General features: G+C 38.4%; 2 protein-coding genes across 2 annotated transcripts in view; one reads left to right on the plus strand and one right to left on the minus strand.

Annotated features, from left to right (window-relative positions):
* Positions 1 to 3,431: 3,431 nt before the first annotated feature.
* Positions 3,432 to 9,239, minus strand: LOC107225635. The gene is made up of 8 exons (XM_015666165.2): positions 9,149 to 9,239; positions 8,374 to 8,594; positions 6,919 to 7,261; positions 5,327 to 5,602; positions 5,018 to 5,250; positions 4,458 to 4,721; positions 4,115 to 4,370; positions 3,432 to 3,836 (listed from the first exon to the last, which is right to left on the minus strand). Exons 1-8 carry the CDS (start codon positions 9,204 to 9,206, stop codon positions 3,655 to 3,657), a joined length of 1,833 nt encoding a protein of 610 aa, XP_015521651.2. The 5' UTR covers positions 9,207 to 9,239; the 3' UTR covers positions 3,432 to 3,654.
* Positions 9,240 to 14,892: 5,653 nt separating this feature from the next.
* Positions 14,893 to 21,380, plus strand: part of LOC107225651 (adenylate cyclase type 6) — a 99,590-nt gene continuing 93,102 nt past the window's right edge. Inside the window, exon 1 of the mRNA XM_015666189.2 lies at positions 14,893 to 16,815. The gene's annotated coding sequence lies outside the window, so the exon portion shown is untranslated. The remainder of the gene's footprint in view (positions 16,816 to 21,380) is intronic.

Below are 21,380 nucleotides of genomic sequence, written 5' to 3' on the forward strand. Positions count from 1 at the left end.
AGCCAAATCATCACGAACGTGATTGATAATTTAGATCCAGGATTGCTATGTATCACGTTGTGAAAGTTAATTCAATTTCCATCTTCTTAACATACATATAAGTTTGTATTTAAATACATATACAATTCGGTACATAATTATATAGTTATCGATTAATTAATATTGAGCACACTCACAATTTATAGTCGACTAGCGAATATAATAATATATATTTATATAATAATTATGCACTAATCTGTTTTGTATTTTGAGTTCATAATAGTAGGATAACTGCGAAAATATTGCGCATACATGTTAACGAGACATTGATTTATAAGTTGAACCATTTGTTGTAATCATATCATTTTCTGAAAACAGATATAGGGAAAAATAATATTACAATCGATCATTGTGGAAACTCATGTCGTTGCTAAGGATTTGAATTTCCTCCAAAATTACTGCAATTACGAACTCTATCCATATGTGATAATATATGCTATCCATTCCGCTCTTCGCGGAATTGCGCGTTACATCATTAATTGTTGACCCACAAATGATTGATTAATCATGAGAAATTAAGTCAACACCAGATGACAGAAATTGACGATAGTCAAAATCACGTAAGAGTCAACGAAGCTATCCCACGAAACTAAAACTACTTGATAAATTCAAAATTTTGAAGATCTCGGATTACGAATGTCTCAACCACAAACAACCAGTAATTTTCAACTAAAACCTTTGAAATTTCGCACTAACCAATTGATTTTGATCACAATTCGCTACCACATACAAGTATTGATGCAAAATTTCCGTATTACACATTTGTCCGCATGCTAGAGCTAACTTTTATACAGTATAAACGTAACAATTACTCGCGTAAATGGTAACAATTTAAGATTGACTCCAAAATGCAATTGAGCACGTATTTTTTTTTTTACTTTGTTTACTTTTGTCCTCTCTGTTAACTCTACATATTATTTAATGTTTAATACTGTTTTTCACAAGATAGTTCTGTATACATCGAGTAAGAATGCCGAGTACCTTTCTAAACGTATTTAAAATGGTATCGTATCTATTTTATGTGTATACAATGTAACATTAAGGGTTCCGGGAATTCTAAACGATTACTATGAAGATGGCCTTAAGATAGCATAATACGTAGTATCTGGATATACGTTTAATGACCTCATACACCTAGTACGTTATATATTGTGTTCAACTCTGAGCTAGACAAGGCAAATATTAATTCATGTAATAATAAATCATTATTACTCAATATTCTTTTTAAACATTGATAACATCTTATTACAATACTTCAACTAGATTTATAGGAAAGCTCCGAGGTAATTCCGTACATCGATAGTACAATGTCATGTGTATAATAATATATTAATATATGTATCTATGTATGTATGTATATAAAAATGCTATTTAATAATACATTGTACAATTATATAGGTACAGGAAAGCTTCAGAAAAATTTATCAGGGTACTCGGCAGTCTGTACTCTGTGGCTAATTCCATTTTAAGTAGCTTCTATTTATCGCTATTTGTTTTAATATAAAAACCTGGACGTATTGTTACATTGACGTAACTTATATGTATAGTATAGTTATACAGTAATCTCTTCTTTTTATTTTAATTATAATTTTCATTTCTGTTTTTTTGGTAGGTGATTTTTTTTCGAATTCAAATTTCAACTGTCATTGTTTTCACTTCTTCACGTTACCTTACACCCAACATTAACACCGATTAACTCGTTGGGGAGTTTTTTTTACCTATCATATATACTAGACAGAAAAGTAACGCGTAATATAATACTGTGTAATATACATACATAACACACCTTCGGATTGATAAACAAATTAACCATATCTCTACGAATTTTGGCACGAAATTTCTCATTGTTCCTACATTCTTTGATTCTTTCACTTTTCAATCGCTGTTTAACAATGGTAGTGGCTTGAACGAAAAATGAGACAAATTAATAAAAAAAAAAAAAAAAAAGACATGATACTACGAGGAAATAGAAGCTAAAGAAACTTGTAAAAGAATAATGAAAAATATTTGAAAAAGGAATGGATTGACTGGGAGAAGATGAAAAACAAAAAGATCACGGCACATCTAGATAATGATAAACGATTTCTAGATTGAAAATGCATGTAAGCGATAAATTATCGTATTCATAATACAAGCGCTAAGGTTGTAACATTTCTATGCGTATGAAATAGGGTATATTCGAGGGATAATATAATGCAATATAATACGATCCTAAATCCCATCCAAATTGTAAACTTTTTAGGATTAATACTGAAGGATTTCCTTATTGCAACGCGCGTTACGTTACATATTTAATACTCTTATAAATTACGTTTGGCAATTATAATATATACATATATAGGTATATCTATACCCGTATGTGTATATAGTTCACGCCTACGTCTAATTGCAGTGTGGCGCGTTTTCCGAAATAACTACGCTCTTCGATTTTCTCCACGGACAATTATTAGAGACCTTAATTGGCGTAACGACTATTAATTCTATGCAGTAACGCAAAATATTGCTATAGACGATGGATGCGTATGCCTTTTATCGTAAAGTCTGAAGACATGGATTCGGGTAAAAAAGCAGTTTATAAATCAGAAAGTAATAACAAAAAAAAAAAAAAAAAGTATTACCTGTCATTAGAATTACGTAAAAACGTCGTCGGGACTTTGAATACTAAGAGATTTGAAGTAAAAATTGCTTACCAAAAACTATGTTGTAACTTTTGTCTGCGGTTATAAACATACCGATGCCTTTAGGCGTTACGATTACCGGATATACGCAGTATAATAATAATAATGGTGAGTGTATATATATTGTATAAATATACGCGTCCGTTCGCTCGTGAAAAACACGTGATAGATTTATTCTCAAAAATTGCCACGCAATATCGTAAGTACAATCAATGACGGACGGACGTACGGACGGTACCGCAGTAAAATTTCCCGAGCATTCATGGTTTTCACGGAAAAAGCGCGTATCCTTTGTAACATTTATTAACGTGATAGGAAAATTCAGCTACTCTTTGTTACATATCTTATTTTATTTCGCTACTTATTTTTTTCCCGCCCTCCTTCCCCCCCCCCCTCCCCGCCACTTTCATTTTCCTTTTTCTTCTTTCTAAAACACACACAGCGTTAACTTTTGAAAGTATGAAACATCTCGTTACACATTACGTATTATGTATATCAAAATAAAATATTAAAATTGGCAATAACTTTGACTGGATGGACACGCAGTATCTATTTATACGACGATTATATTATTATTGTTATTATTATTATTATTATTATTATTATTATTATTATTATTACGTACAACTTTTTGTATAGGAAAAATCTTTTGTGTTTTTTTTTTTCGTTTTTGTCTCTTCACTTGTTTGCTCCTTTTTTTTTTCTTCATTTTCATTTCAACAAACACAATATTGCGCACTAAGTATCTCCCTTTTTCTATTTTTTTTTTTTTTTTTCGAACATAGTCTTCCGCTCTTCGCGCTCGTTTGCGTTATACTATGTGCTGGTTATAAATACAGTAGCATATTTATACGAATATGCGGTATTTTCTTAAAAACCTGTATCCCGAGGCGAGAATCTGGGAAGTCGTTATGCGGATACTTATCCTCGACGAGATTCATCTTTCGGAATCCTGAGACTCCTGCCGAACGAAGGAGGCCGGTTGGACCGAATGATACGGCTGATTGTTGTCCTTGAAGTGAGCTCGCACCAAGAGGCCAAGACCAAGCAGAACCACCGGAAGACCGAGCAGGGCGCAGATCAGTTCGCCAGTTACTCCCGGAGACCAGAAAATCGTTCCTGAAATTTATTCCAATCTTGGTTAAAAGTTCAACTTCACACTCGTCGTCAGGTTCCAAGGGACGATAAGACCGAGAAGTTGCCCAGTGCGATGAGATAACGAAGAACATCAGCGTTAAAGTAGCTCTGCAAAGTGTCCGCGTATACGTGGCCACGTATCTTTGCAAGTATCACAGCTCGGGGCATCCAAACCCCCCCCAGCATGTCCCTTGGAACACACAATAACGAGCGCACGGGGAAGAAGAGATAACGCTGCCTGGACCGGAAGCGCTTCCCACCTCCGTTAACGCCGACGTCCATTTTGTAGATGCTCCACCATATGCCGGAAACGGGTAGAGCGACGGTGGCCGCGGCTACGGTGAAAACCGCGCTTTCGCACATCGAGAGAAACTTGAGCGTCGATATGGCGAAGGCCACGTAAGCCACGAGGAAGATCCAACCGTGGCCGGATACATTCGCGCAGTCGTTTGTGCTCCGGAAATGACAGAGCAGCCCGTTATCCACCCTCCGATAGAGCTCAAGAGGCGACATACCCTGCGGGACGATGGGAGGAGTCGTCAAATAATGTTCTGTTATTCATACACCGTTCTTTCACCATCTTCCAACGGCTGGTGGACTCACCCTTCCAACTCCGGGCAAAGTGTCCATCCAGCTCAGAGCAACGACTATGACCATCGAGGTAAGGTGGATGTAGAGCAGAGTCTGGAGGATCGGTGGCTTTGGGAAATTCTTTGGCTTGATATTCGGGTCCGGATCCGTGACGTGCAACAGCCTTCCACCCTCCTCCTCGGAACCGCGACGTCGAATGTCTCGCGACGAAACAAGTCGAGAGACCGTGTAGAGGAAGGAATTGTTCTGCGTCGTCATAAGCGGGCTGATGTTTTGCTGAGGGAAGAGAAGAGACCTCTTTAGACTTCGGAGAGTACGTGATAAAAGAGGTTCAACGGAGCAACAGACCGGACTACAATGAATTTCACTACTTGAGAGAAGTTCAAACCCAGACACGGTTCGGGTTACTTGGAGGTTCTTAACTGGAACAAGGACCCTTCGCCACGTAGTGCGTGGTCTTAATTGGTCGTTGTGTTGGGTTAATGCTTCGTACAACTGCACGGAGGTGGTTCGTTTTTTGATAATGGAGGAGGTACGTTTCATGCACACGTCACGTTATCAAGGGTACCTACAGCGCTGGCGTAATGCCTCTCGAGCATGGTGAAGAACATGGCTAAAGAGGCGAGGCTGGCGAAGTAAACGAGGGTCCAGACGGCTCTGGTGCCCCAAGAGCCTCTAATTGAGGCTGTGTGAGCCGAGACTTCCCTTCCTCTGCAACGAAACTCGTCGCAGAGTCCGTAGTCGACGCTTATGAAGAGCCCAACGAGAATGGTAGTGATGGAAAATATGCGTTGGAGCGTCATCACTTGTCAGAGGAAATTAGCCTGGTGTTAAAACGCTTCGAAAAGCCAAAGACCACGAGGGTAAAAATAGGTACTCACTCTTTCGACCGAAGAAGAAGTAGTAGACCAGCGAGAAGAAGAGCGTGATTGCCTTGACGGGGTCCTGCACGTGGCAGAGGACCCTGTTCTGGTCAAGAGACAGGGTCAGGAAGATCCCGGTTAGGGCGTAAACGGCGCCGATCTTCGTCATCGAACACCGGGGTATTCTCACCTTCATACTGTTGGGGACCATCGGTGGAGGCGGCGATACGCGACCGACGACAAACGTCGCTACTCCGAGGAGAAGCGTCGAACTGATGGAGGTGAACAACAGTCCTGAAAAAGGGAGCGTTACTCGTCGTGGAGGGTGTCCGTTTTTTATTGGATTTCATTTGTTTGGTGCGATACAGAAAAGGGAGTTAACGTTGCGAAAGAAAGGAAAGCGTCTGTTGGCACAATCAATTCCAAATGTACCACCTTCCATGACCATCAGATGTATTTAAAAGGCGCTGAGTGGTTTATATCACGGCTAATGCCACATCTTGTGGTCGATATCTCACTATTGCACGTTAGAATTGTGAATGCGACTGACTTTGTGTGAAAACCGATTTAGTTTGACAAATACTTCGTTTTCAGATCCTTTGTCAATTATTGAATGTGGTTAATCGCGATTTCATTAATTGGCTGGGCTCGTTTAATTGGCGCAGGCTGTTCAGCAGAACAGACTAGTTTGATGGAGATTGCAACGAGTCTCGCCTCTTGTTTCGATCCAATTTTGGTACGATAAATGGGGTACTGTTTGGACGGTCTAAAATCATACCTATCTTTCGGAGTTGTTTTTTTTTTTTCAAAGAAAGTGAAAACACGTAGAGCAATTTGAGTTCAAGGGCTTTTATTATTATTTATTGTTTGAAGAACATTTAACAATTTTTTCATTAAAATGAATAGCAAAATGATGGCATGGTGTATATAAGTAGCGAAGGACCACATTTTCAATCCTCGGTCAATTTTTATCCGATTGATCTGAAATCTTGACACAATCTTTAAAACTTGTTTATCGATTCGAGCTCACGGCTTGGTTTTCGAATTTCAATCCCAAAGTTTTGTTATCAATTTCTTTGATCGAAAAATGACATTTTTTGTTCACAATCGTATATGTTTGAAATAAATTTTGTTTTCTTAATATTTGAGCTACGAGCTCGAACCCGAAGAGGCGTTTTTGACTGAAAAAAAATTTTCTATCTGTTATAAGATGGACAGTGATGTCAGGAGAAGCGTCACCAAAAAAGCCCTCGAATTCGGGTCGTTCGCTACTTATATGCGCCAAGCCGCCATTTTGTTATTAATTTCAATGAAAAAATTGTAAAATGTTCTTGAAACTATTAACAACAAAGCCCTCAACTCAAATTTCTCTTTCTTCATTTACTGAAGAAAAAAAAAATCAATATGATTTTAGACCGTCCAAGCTCTTCTTCCCCTCTTAAGATGGTTTGCGAACAGGAATTTGAATAAAAGCTGACGGTGATCGATCGAGGGGCGGGTTTCTATGCTTTTTTCCAAAGTGCACCGTTTTACGCGACAAACCCTGCCGTGTTCCTTGGAAATAACAGATATATATATAAACAAAGCGCAGCTCGGTGGCTGACCAGTACCTGTATAAGCGCTGGAAACAGCGCTGACACTTTCCAGATAAAGCGGAAACACGATAACCAGCATGGTAACCGAAGTAACGACAACCATCAAAGTCCCCAGAAAGCGAAACTTTTGCCAGCCGGGACGATCGGTGTCAAAGAGCTTATCTGCCGGCTGATATGCCGCATATGGCGTCTCCTCTGTGTCGGTGTATTCTTCGATCTCCACGTCACTTCCGGTACAGTGAAGCTCCTCCTGATCATCGTCATCCATCATTGTCGTCACGCAGCTTGTCAGGCTCGCCAGTTTGTGAAAAACTCGCTTTCTTCGACCGCCCCTTTTTTCTTTCGGCAAAAACGTAACCTGCAGGTTCACATCAATAATACCTGTTCAATTTACCGAGGGATGCCAGCCACGAGGAATCGGCGAATTTAATTTACTCTGATCACCCAAACGCCGATTGCCCATCTGGACACCAATCTCAATCCTGCCATTTCAATTCCAATATCAATTTATAACTACTTATACTCCAATTAGAAATCTACGTCTTAACGATCGACTGACATCGTCGGATCTGCAAATTCATCCCCTGCGACAGGGGCGGTTATTCGATCATTTAAAAACCGATATCTTTAACTTATCTCAGTATGTTCGAGATGCGAGTTAATTTTCAGCTGTCTCAACACTGGCTCAAATTTATACCGTAGTGGCTAATTTTCGGATTAAGATCACTCGACGGTTTTCTTTCTGCGTCGAACCCCGATCATTTGTTGCGAACCTTCTTCGGTGTGTTTAGGTTTACTCGCGTCGAAGCAAACATTCGTATAAGAGATTGCTCGACCGGGTAAGAACGAGTCGTCTAGACATCGAAATCCATCGCAACGTATCTCTCTCGGGAATCGTAGATGGACGGTAAACACGCGAAAATGGTTTTTACGAGAAGTGATGGAACTGCGCGTTTCACGGACAAGAAAAACATCCCCTCATTCACCGTTTTCCGTTTCCCATTTCTCAAACCCTCCTCGCTTTCACTCGAATTGAATACAGGCGAAGACATTTGACTATTCGTTTCGCCTCACAGTTCATTAAAGATTCTTTCTGAAGACCTGAGACTCTTTCAAACCTGAATGACACGGTACGCGGCTTTTATACTTAAATTTTTCATCACGCTGTCGCGAATTTCGCGTACACATTTTCATCCTCAAGAATTCACCAAAATATTTTCGATTCCATCGAAACGAGCCAAACGATTCTTAACAAAAATGCGCAACAATTTCTTATCAAACAAATAAAAAGAAAAGAAAAAAAAAAGAAACGAAAAAAACCTGATCAGTTCTCGAATCGAAAAATTAACCCAAGGGCGAGAATGAAAAAAATTCCAACGATCCTCAATTTTACCGAGAAAATTACTTGGCTAAATTTTTGGCCGATAAGCGGATGGGCATACAGAGGATAGATAAAAGTGTTTGTCTTACCGAGTTTCGTGGTAAACCTAACCTGACGACGACGCCCACTTGCACTTGCCGTATGTCGTCGTTACGGGCGGGGTGTCTCTCTCTCTTTTTCTCTCCCTCTCTCTCCCTCCCTCCTCTCTCCCTTACCCTTCTCTCTTTCTCTCTCGAGTGCTCGTCGACCCCGCGGTTGATTCCGATCCTCCTTAACTTCAGCCCTTGAATCACACGGGCAACGATTATCCCTGCAAAACCGATGAAAAGTAAAAATTCCTCTCCTCACCGTTTGATCCCTCTCGAACGAGCCAATTTGACGCGACCCTTTGGCCTCCTCGGTACCAGAACTCGCGGGCAGATTTTTCCCTCACAAAGCTTCTCCGACTCTCTATGCCATCGCTTTCCCCGGCGATGCCTGATCAACGCGCAGACGCCGAAGAAACGTCCGCGCGCCTGCTCAATGCCGGATTTTAACCCCACCGCAACCCTCTTACCGGGTGATTCTTCTTCAACGCTTTTCTTCGAATTTGTTTGTTTCTTATTTGGAGGGTAAAAATCCGACCCTCCTCCCTCCCCCCCATCCCACCCCACATCGCTGCTTGTTTTCCCATTCAAATTTAACAATAACAAAAATGAATAATAAAAAAACAACCCCTTTATTTCACCCGCGAAACATTCGTTTATATATTTTTTTATACCTGTATATTAAAACGATGGTAATCAGATGCGGTGGTTATATGATGAAGGAGGATTAATAATTCGATAGGGAAACGCGAGCTTTCGTAATTAAATTTTTTTTTACCTACAGCAAGCTCGGCACACTTCGAAGCTTCGACAATCGATAATCGCCCGCGAACCATAAGCAGCTGCCAGCTTTTACGATGCAGCTTGCAAGGTGTTTCATCGGGAGTGGGGATGTTTCGTAGACAAAAAATATCGTATCATTTTATCTCTCGTTGCGAAACGATGTAATAGCAAAATTTGAACGTGCTATTGAATTTCACTGGTTTTTTTTTTTTTTTTTTTTTTTTTATGTATCTATTTTCTGGGTTCAAGGTAAAAAAAAATCATTCTTTATCGAGATAGACCATTTTGATTTCATTGAAAAAAAAAAAAAAATCGAAAAACCTGTAGAGAATTTGACTACTTTTGATATGAAATCTGTGATTTCATTCAATTCAATTCATTGCTCTTAAATGAAAACAGACAACATATGAACGAACTGTTTTGTTCTAATCTGCTAAAAACTTAAATTTAAAATAATGCGCGAAACTTTGCTATTTAGGAAGCATGTGGGATGGGGATTGGGTGAAAGCGATGACTCGATGCAGGAGAATCAAGCTTTTTGTCTCGAGATATCGAGAGAACTTGGTTTGTATGGCTTAATTAAGCCTGAGAATATAACAAGGCCTAATTAATTTACGTCTTTGTGGGTCCAATTTACCCGGCTTCTTCACTTCTCTGTTTCAACTTTCAACCCTCCGACGAATGAGGGGGAATGAGGGTAGGGTCCTCCAGTCGTGTAAGGATCGTCAGAAAACTTTCACAACTGTAATTGCCTCGCTTAAGCCGAGACTTGACACTTATATTAAAATCTGAAAATACGTGCCCCCGAATTTTTCCCTCCTTCATTATTTATTTTCGTCACTTTACCGGGTGAATAATGAACCGGGAACTTGATTTTGAGCGTAAGAAAATTAGCTACTCTCAGCGCGAAGAGACGTAAAGTCTTGACCACATTGTCAAACGGAATCCGCCTTCCTAAAAAGAAAAACAGAAAAAAATTATCGTATCTTTAGTGTGTGGTAAAACGATAGTAAGAGCTTGTTACGGATCGCGAGTCTATCGAATAGGCATAAACTTTACGACTTCGCCTCCGTTGTTTCTTCGGCGAGAATAACTCGGGCGCATAAAAAAAAAAATCTCTTGATATCGGGAAAATTGGCAATAAATGTTGAGTCGGTCTGATGATGCGATTTGCGTCCCGTTTGGCAGGCGTGTTGACAGGCAAAAGATGGTATAAAGCTCCGTTTGTCGTATTTTATACCTACACGTACGATCCTTAGCCAATTTACCGCGTTCCTTACGCTCAGATTGCTTTCGGCCTTTAAATCTAGGGTGAATTTTCGATGTCGGCTATGTAACCTTACCATGCATACTACGGATATGATATATATATATATTGTAACGTTCGTTGACGTTACGGAAATAAATATGGATCCGCGAGTTTACTTATCAAGTCATAATCAAAAGCGTGAATAAAATGTAGTGAAAAAGCTTTAATTGCGTAATATGTGTTTTTCGTTTAAAGTCTGAAACAAGACTGTTTTTACAATAATGTTGGTTGACGCAGCAACCTTATTCTTTTGAAAGACATGAGAGGTTTATAAACGTCTTTTATCTAAGATGACTACTAGATCATTGAAAGGGGGCAAAACGGGTGATTTCACCCTTTGTAACAATATATATATATATGTACGAAAAATCCATTACAGAGGGCGTGATAATATAATGTCAATGAGCGAAATGTCATCAGACATCGAGAGTGCAAAATACACTTTGCATTAGCCGAGCCAAGTTTAATGAGCCTTTCTGAGTTAATTTATTTCAAGATGTCGTATTTTTGTTTTAGTTTGTTTTTTTTTTCTCCTTCACCTCTCATTTTGGTTAATCCTGTTTCACTTTCAATCCCGATCTTTTTCACGTTCCATCAATTATTCATTGCCAAGACCTAGTCAATTTCTCCGACGTCTTCTATGGAGTTTTAATGAAGTATTTAAAGAAAAAGAAATCAAATAAATTACATCGATTCCTTAAATTATTTTCTTGCAGGGTTTTTGTTTATACTATTTGATATTCGATCGGCTGGTTTTCCACGTGGTAACGTTTTTTTCGCTTGATTAATTGTTTCAGTCCTTTATTTCAGCAGCTTGCGGTTTAAATTTTTCTTCCAATTAGTTCCATACTTTAATCGGGAAGACTGTCGAGGATCTGTAACTGATTAGATAGACATGTTCTAGTTTTCAATTACATTAAATGTCTACCTGCTGCAGTCGCCTGAGGAGTTGGATCCTTTTCCAATCAGGCTAATTGTAAAACTTATACCTTCTCTCATCCCTCGGGATCTTCTGCTCTTCTTACAAGCTCTTCAGGCAATGCAAACATGCGATTATTATTCCCTCTTGACCAATCAAATTCCCTTTTATGAAAAAAAAACACATGATTTTATATATTTCTCTCTATTTCGAGAGACACGTAGCGTAGCTCTGATTTTTTTTCCACTCTTCTCCGTCGTCACCTATAAAATTTCATCATCAAATATCACGATAGCAATTAACTAGGAGCCTCAAAAATTATTCAGGAACAATTCTGAGTACTTTCGGTATATTTTGATCGTTTCATTTGATCGAGTGGTATAGATGCTTGGATATAAGATTCGCATATTTTCCCCGAAAACTAATCGCGAATGATGTTTGCAATTACTCGTATAATGATTAAAGCTATGAAATATCATCCTTTCACCGAGATCACAGAACGTATCATTTATGAATATAGAAGCGGGAGGTTTAATTTGACGTGGCACCAGAAGTATGGATTATTATTCGTTCCATTCCGAACACAGTGTGTGAGTGAATTTTTCATCAGTCAAACACCACCGTATTTACGAATTCCCGGAAAAATCGCTACGCGGTTCCGCTGTAAAAATTTCCGGATTGGATTGAAAGGAAAATTGGATTCTCGGCACGTAGCCGTACTTAAGTGCGTCTCTCGCTCGCTCCTGTAGCCCGCAGGCTCGTCACCGATATTTTTCATGGGATTTTTCGCGGCTCAACACCTCACGTATCCCTAACCACGCTTCGTTTGAAAAAATACGAGTAGAATGAAAGTAATTTGAGTGCGGACCAATTGACGCTAGAAAAAATATTTGAAAAACTAAGCAAAAACCGATCTAGTTAATTAAAACAAGGTTAAATATATTTTCAGTAACAGGAAATACGCAATGGAAAAAGACGATCGGTATTCAATATGGCGTCGTACCAAGCGAACAGCTGATCATTTTGGTTGCACTACACGCGAATATAAAGACACGGAAAACGTCGAGCAGGCTGTCAGGGTTTTATTTGGTCACGTTGAGACGATTGAAATTTAAACACGCGACCAATAACGTATTTTAAAATCAAATATGAGCCGGCCGAAGATGCGGATTTTCGCCGCTAGACGGCGTGGCGTTTCTTTGGTACTTTGTGTTCAAATGGTATATAAAAAGTAGAGATGAGATAAGTCGTTGGAGGGAGATAAAGAAACGTAGATATAGAGAGGGGAGAGGAGTGCGTCAAAGTTGGATGCAGCTGGCTGACCTCTGAAAGCGCGTTTCATCGCTCGAGCGTTAATTATCAGCATTAGTTAATGCCTGTTGACACGTTCCACTCTATCCGTGATCGTAACCGCATTCAGTTAACGAATTGTCGAGAGACCGTCGAGAGATACGTTCCACGAATTTCGATTCGAAGATCAGTAAATTTTACCGATCAACAATAGTTCGTGATGAATTTAAAACTTAATCAATACGCAGTTTTTTATAACGGGAAACGATTTTTATGATAAAAAAATTTTTATTTTATTTCATGAAAACTGATAGAAACATCAATAAATTTGTGTTATAACGTGAAACTGAAATTAAAAAAAAAAACAAAATAAAAATAATCAGTTTTTAACGGCATAGTCGCAGGTAAGTTCAATGATTTTTTTAGTCTGCTAGCTGACTAATGAATATCGTTTAAACGTTAGAAACCGAAAAGGTGGTGATAATTTATGAAGATCGTATATTGCCAATCTTTGATTGAAATTCTCAGACACGATTACAGCTACCCGTTAATTCTGTTTAAAATTAGTCGGCGCTTTCTGGTCCAGCTGCAGAGGCACGGGGAGAATAAATTATTCGCAAATCCGGAATGGCATGGCAACAATTTGGAAAATCGTAATTGCCAATTAGGAATTCGAAATTGGAGTTGAGAAGTTGACTAACAATTGATAGAAACTTGGACTGCGACGCGTCTCGCGTTTGCAAGTCGTTTAGACAATTTGAAAATTACCGTGCAGTTGTGTATACTCTTCGACATTACGTGAAATTGATTTGCCAATAAATCTCTTTTTTTGATTAATCAGTTTTATTTTCCTTCGTATGAAATCTGACTAATGTTGTTTAGTGGGAAAATTAAATTTAGGAAAAAATCCTGGCACAATCAATTTTTCCAATTATTTTATTAAGTTGGAAAAAAATTTCAAGCACGAACGGTGAAGTAACGAGAACAAAAACACGTTTCCATTATCTCGAGGTGTGTGCGGATATTCAAAGTCAATTTACGGCATTTCATCGTGTTCGGTACATTCGCAACGGTATCAAAGAAGGAGATTATAATTATAGCGTGTAGACTCGAGCTTGCAGAATTATTTGTTGCAGTCTCTCACCGCATTTGTATCAGATTTCTGCGGTTGAAAATTGAACCCAGTCGTGAAATTGTATCCCGCACGTAATTATACCGGAATAAAGCAAACATCCGTCGATGATTGATACTTTGAAAAGAGCTGGTAAAATCCTCAAAGAGGTGAGTTCGCAAAAAATTCATACTTTTTATTAATTCCATTAAGAGACAGTCGTACGTTGAGTATTCATCAAATTATCGTATTCTTCAGCCACGAAGATCCCTTTAAAAATACAAAAATTGAAGATACTGGATTTGTAAAAAAAAAGTATAAATTTCGTATTACCGTTTCAAATCGCTTTAAAAAGCTTCAAAATCTAGTAGATTCTTTCAATTTTAGTCTACGACAACTCAACTTATTCCAAAGTCTATTGTATTTTTTATGTCAAACAATAATTAGGTGGGAAAAAAAAATTTGCGTTCAAGTTTGACCTCCGCTAAAAAAGCTTACCGTTTCGTGATCAATGTTTGCCAGCTTTACATTTTCGTTACAGCCTGCACTTTTTTTTTTCCCCCCGAGTCTCGGCAACGAGAATCGCAAAATTTCCACCCGTGTGGCACGATAAATTTTTACTCTTCCTTTGATCTTCAAATTTCATCACAAACGAGCGAGAATACTCGACCCTGCAGGGACGAAACGGAATAATATTTCGGACTTTGAAAGTAAAATTGCACTGGACGCGTACTGCTAGACAACCCACCATCCGAGCTTTGGGCCGGATCAATCGGAGGTCAAGATAAAAGCTTGTATGTCCAACATTTCTACGAATCGAGATCCGAAGAACAAGAAGAAAGCGAAGAAAAAAGTTTCAAAAAAGTATCACAATTTTTACGAAACGAAGGAGCAGGGTTGAAACTCTCATAGTTCCAAAATGTAAGATTCCAAAAATTTGAGAAAGATTCAGATTACAAGTTATAGAGCAAAATTCCGAAAAACAAAGTTTCGATTGAGTAAAATTCCGAAAGTTAAAATGCACTCACACAGCGTAGCTTACTCAACGAGTGGGTGTAATAAATGAGAAAAACAGAAAATCAGAATAACCAGAATTCCGAACGTGAAAAAATTTCAAAATCTGATCTTAGAGGTGACCCCTTTTCAACTCGACCCCGAAACAAATATGGTTTTTTTGTCAGGCTCATTTCATGCGAGAGAATCATCGTCATCATCATCGTCATAATCTGTCATGTTCCATCATGTACACGTTATACATCGTATCTGTAATCCCCGAAATGTGAGTCGGTTATTTTTCCTTCCCCCTTCGTTTTCCTCAATCGGTGTTTTCTCAGGCGTTTCCTTTTTTTTACGTACGTATTATTATACCGTGAATTTTCCTAACAGCTAGACGCGCCGTGCGCCTGATACAAGCAACCGGAATTACATCTCACGTTCAAGTTGAGCACCGTATCCCGCCATGGCCAACTCAAACGTCAAAACATCGTTTGTCAAAATAACCTGAATATTACGGAATGTGAAATACGATGAAAAATGGAATTCGGACAATCAACTACGGCAACACTGAAGCAACTTAGAGTAGGACTGTCATTAAATTCAGTTATTCATCGCAATAATAAGATGGTGGGAAGCGGTGCTCAACTTGGACGTGTGACGTAACTCCGCTTGCCTGCATCAGGCGCAGAGATCGTTTCGCTGTTACAAAGACTCACGTCTCTTTTCTTCTTTGTCTTTATATCAGCTTGCACTGAGTGCTATTTCAGAGAGTCTTAGGTTAATAAATTGTCAATGTTTCGATCGCAACGGTCGTCGGTAAATAAAAATATGGTAGGCACTAGGGACGGCTAAAATGAGGTAAACAAGACTGCATGCAGCTGCCCTCCATAACATTTTACATTGTAGGTACATACATTCAACAACGAGTATGACCTTACAAAGGCGAACCTACCAGTAGATAACATACCTATTAATACCTGTGTTATGGCGAACCGAAACGGCGAAGGTCCTCGTTCGTGCTGGAGGCGTCGGCGCCGCGACGCCCGGCGTCCTTTCCATATCACAGCCGGCGGATCCTCGCTCGGCTTGCCGTAGTCAGTCAACGCGCGGCCTCAACACGCGACGCTCCGCGGCTCGACGACCGCCTGTAAGTGAGAATTCCCCTCCTCAATAAATCGGAAATTAATCAGAGTGATCGATGAAAAAATAAGAAACAAAGAAAAAAAAATTATAACTGATACAAGTTTAACAAAGCAGAGAGTCAAATTTTTCCAAATTTAAGAGAAATAAAAATTATTGTAATATAGAACTGAAACTCAAAAGCCTCGATGTAATATCAAACAGACACTGATTGATAGTACTAGAAATAAAGAAAAAATTTAAAAAAAAAAAAAAAAACATAAATGTGTACAAAAAAACCCAGTGAGTACGGAATAATTATGCAGATGTAAAAAGCTGCGTTATTAATTAATCATTTCCGAAGGTGCTGAAAAATATTAAAGTGCAGGAACCAATTATACAATCGTGTAGGTACAATATATTAATAAAAATTGAAGAGAAAAAGATGAAGCCCTCTTAAATATCATGGGTGAGTGTCGAAGTAACGATAGCGAAGAGTATTAAATTTGTCGTATGCATATAATGTACGTAATATATATATGTGAACATATATGCGAGCATAAAGTGCGTGAGTTGACCGGATCGTCGGGAACTGATTGAGCGGGATTATTATGTATCGTACATAATATATCGAGGTTCAAACTTGTGTGTATAAACAGTGCGGATGTATAATATAGTCCTTGGTTTGTGGTGAAGCGTAGCAAATAGACGTATGTACGCGGTCTTTTCGTATTCACTGCAACAGTCGTATGTACACGGTCTTGTTGTATTAACTGTAGGCATAAATTGTGACCTCAAACTGCAACCGTAAGGACGTTGATGGAGTGAAAGGAGGGGCAAGGGAGGGAATTATACCGAGAGTGACACAACAAGTGCAAAGTTACGCAATTGAGATGCGATCGAAGCGAGATTAACGGGGTAAGTAAGGCATTTGCGTCACACTGATGCGACGCTGAACGCGGGGCTTCAACCCATTCTCCACTTTTTTCCTTTTTCTACTTTTCTCCTTCCCTCTCTCAGCACGTCGAGAGAAATTTCTTGTTATCGTTTACGCTCTCTTAAGTCCTTGAATTCTGTTATTCTTTACCAAATACATGCAGTATAGTTCAGAATGGAAAATGACAGTTTTGTTACCATAATCAGATAATCTACGGTACTTTATTTTCGTTTACCTTATCCATTAATTTAACGTCTGTACAAAAGCAATTGGATGTTAACGACTTGTTTACGTGAATTAATCTGGTAAATCGAACGAACAGACTTAGCGTTCCACTAGGTGGAAAATGTTGTATTGACAATTGTATAATTGTTACATTAAGTAAGTACTTGTAAAACAGTTTGCTTGCAATTTCAAAGATATTCAAACCGTTATCGTAAGGATGATGTAAGCATTTAACTAGAATATTCTGTTAACTGTAACTAATAAAATGAAGTGTATTGAATTAGTTTTAATCGTCTCAGAAATTTAATCTATCATATCGAAGCTTCGGAAATTAATTGAAGATTAATTAAAGCTAATGATTTGCATATTGTAATTGCTGGCATAGAAATAATTTGAAATATTTGGAAGTCTTCTTTCACTCCATTGCTAGACATAACTTTTGTTATGTTAGCTTATCATTGTTTCTATTTACCTAAAAACTATAAGCTAACAAATGGAGCGAAAGAGAGAGAGAGAGAGAGCGAGAGAGAGAGAGAGAGAAATAGAGGAAGAAAATCAGCGGCATATTCATTCGTATAGTGGGTATACCGAGTTATATATAATACAACGTGGCTATAATTATGATCCGATTGGGCCGGATCCGAGTCTGCGTTGAAATTTGAAAAGCAAATATTTTTTTACGAGATTGTATAAGGAATTATATACGCGTCTTATCAGATAAACGTGCTGCTCGAGCTTACGTCGTTGTATGTCTAATTAAGTTATATGTATATTATTATTGCTCGAAAAAACGAAAATAACCCGATTGCCCTGGCCTTGCGGCATATATACATTCACGAAACGAATACGATAAGTGCCACGTGTGTGATTTTTTATTTTTTCCTATAATAAATTCCCGTAGATTGTAATTTTCATTAGCTGCCCTTTTTTTTCGTGGTGTTCGTATATTTATGAAATTCGAAGTTTATATTTCGATCTTCCGGATTTCCGAGTAGTTAACTTCGCAAATCGTTATGAAACATGAGGAGTATAAAATGGCCGATTTTTCCTACGTTATAATTTTATGCAAGAAAAGTTCGAAACGTGGAACGTATAAAAAAATGATTGGAAAGAAAAGGTGAATTAATTGCTCATCAGCAAGTTATTTTTATCCCGGCCTGAATAAGGGTAGGAGAAAAAAAGCTTTCGTGAGGATAATCTATCAATTAAATTATACTTATCGATATCATGACTTTAATGCCATTTTAATTGGGCCTGCAAGGATTAACGTATAGGCAACTTGCAGGGATTAGGATTACGGATTGGTAATAAGCGATTATTATAGTACACTCCTATACTTAGTCGATGTGGAACATGCGTTACACCTATGTGTGCTATATTTTTCAGAGTATCTTATTACACTCGAGCCGACATATTCCAGTCATTGGTGTAAATTATTATAACGGGCGATAAAATAATAAATACATTTAGACGAAAATCCACAGAACTGTTTCGACGATGCGGAAAACGTGTTCAGAATTCTATGGGACCACAAACGACGAGTTAACCATCCGCCAAGAGGGTTGCGAAGCTTATGGGACACATAATCGTAAGCTGAGTAAGACGAGCGAAACTTGAACGACCGAAAATTTTGAATTTCCTACTCAACGACTATCGGAAAGGACCGCGAAGCTTGGAAATTTATCGAATAGCAAAAGCAAATTACGCGACAGCACGATCCGGAGATAATAATTGAACACCCCGATATCGATTGGCGATCAGCAATTACTTTTGCAAAATTGTCTAATTTTTTGAAAGTACCATATCGGAGTATAGTTAATTTCTCCGTAAGAATATCGGATTTAAATTGATCCTTACTACATGCGTTGACACGATAAACGCTTAGTCGATGATATAAATTTTTTGAATTACAGCTGACGTATTGAATAAATTTGAAGAGTGTTATACCAGGAACACTGATCCCCAGATCGCGATTATGAGGCCAGTTGAATTCCGTCGAAAGGATGTTTCCCCATTCCGTGGGAATTTGTATTCTCATAACGAGATCCTTCCAAGGATATACGTACAAGATTAATATCAAGGACGAAGCATAAGATTTGATAAGATGAGGGAATTGGAATTGAGCTTCGGTTAATTGTAAGCCAAGCAGCTGATCCGGCTAAGCTCCAATTCGTATTTGAAAAACAAACGTCGGAAATAATTTACAAATCGTAATTCATTATACAATACATACTTCCGGTGTAATAATTCACGTCGAGTTAAGATCGATTGAAAAAGTGTACGTCGATCTATAATCAGAGACTGATCGCATCGATTTATTTCACTTCCGTAATAACGAAAGCGCGTTCATTTTTTCGACGGATGTCTAACTAGAAGCAAACAATCGCGAAAAAGGAGGGAAGGATATAAAAAAAACGATGTGTTTCTTTTTTTCAAATTTTTACTAGCGGAGCGTATTTCCGGTTCGACAGGCTTCAAACTCTCCGCACCTTTGATCTGAATCGTTTTTCAATCCCGAGGAGCGAGTAAAAGTTCATTCAAGCCTTCGGCAGCTGCTGCCTCACGGAGAGGTGCGGAGAGGAGTGGAGAGGAGAGGAGAGGAAAGTGGTGGTAATACTCGCACGCTTCGGTGAACGACGCGCTTCACAGCTGAGCATTTCATCCGCCTATCTACATGTACATACGCTATATATACACGCGAGGGTTTCGTCCTATTTTAGGGAAAATATTTTATCAATATCCAATCATCGAAGAGAGCGAGAGAGATAGATGGATAGATATTTTACTTGTGTCTATGGCAATATTAGACGATATAAAGATATTTATACATAAAGAGAGAGAGAGACAGATCCGTGCGAATTACAAGAGCATAAATTATAGATCTTTGAAAACAGTTTTTTCATCATTTGGCTATTTTTTTTTCCAGTAAAGTTCAGCAATATTTTACCGATCCCTTTGAAAATTCACAAATAGGAAATATCGAAAATGTAACCCTTTCAGTTACAGAAGCCACTGCAGTGGCATCGTTTAAAAAAAGAAAAATTCCCGAATTCTTTTCTGTATTCAGGTAACTGAAGTGCGTGATTGAAGGGCATGAGGTAAAGCTAATTATACAGACACCGACGCCTCGTTTCGAACCATTTAAAAATGTTTAAAAATCAGGTAAATTTGTTTGATTTCTGCACTCTACTGTGAGATAATTCTTTTTTTCAACGGACCGTTGTCAACAAGGTCACTTAAAGAGATTTCTTCATTTTTTCAGTAGTCGTTTCAACATTGCTATATCTTGACCGTTGTCAATATCGGTGCGATGTTTCAAAGTCGAATATTTAACAATGTCAACGTGACTGAAACAAAGTGTTTCAGTGAATCTGCCGAATAAAATCAGTCATCGTAAAGTGAAATCGAACGACTTTATCAGATTTTTAATTAACTAGTGCTGTACGATTGAACTCCCTAATCGGCAGTTTCGATTAATCTCTTAATCGACGTTGCGTCATAATAATTCTGCAGGACAGTCGGTGTACGAATCGAAATCGTCGATCAATCGATTAATCGGAAAAAAGGATTAACCGAAGCTGCCTATATTAATCGATTAATCGCACAGCACTACTTTAACCGCTTCGAAGCAATTCGAAACGTCGCATCTTTGTCCGAGCTTTTGTTTAACAATTTCAGTAGACCCGTTACTTTTTCTTTTCTTTTTTTTTCTTTCTCATTTTTAAACAATCGATTGCAGCTCACTAACGTAATGATTTGATAAATACTCAACACGCACCATATCGCAATAAAATTAATGAAAGTTATCGATTTATTCTCCAACCAGTATCCTTAGGCTGTTCATTAAACTCTGTTGGCAAACCCCTTTCATTGCTTTTCAACGATTATTCGACTCAGTTCCTGCATGCGCTTGTTTGTCCGGTTACATAAGAGCGTTGTTATCGCTGACCCAATTCCCCATGATCATCAGCGCCGAATCGCATGGGGGTCCCCTACTAGCAGTTTTTTTCTTTATTCTCTTTCTTTTCTTTCCATCTTCGTTACCGTGTCACATTTGTAATCCCACTGCGCTCTCGCAAATATGTTTGAAAATTCTTCTCATTTCATTTTTTCCACCACACCGACACGTGTAAACCTAAACCCGATAAATTTCGAAGGGTTGAACACCCTCGAAATCTGGCGTACACTCAAACAAAACCTCAGTTAAAATTTGCCTTTTTTATTCTATTATACGTATATATATATATATATATATATATATGTATACTTGAAGGATTTTTCATAATCTGCACGTTTCCATGAGTGAAAATACAAGTGACGA

This window comes from Neodiprion lecontei, chromosome 4, assembly GCF_021901455.1.
Source record: "Neodiprion lecontei isolate iyNeoLeco1 chromosome 4, iyNeoLeco1.1, whole genome shotgun sequence".
In the NCBI taxonomy this organism is placed as follows: domain Eukaryota; kingdom Metazoa; phylum Arthropoda; class Insecta; order Hymenoptera; family Diprionidae; genus Neodiprion; species Neodiprion lecontei.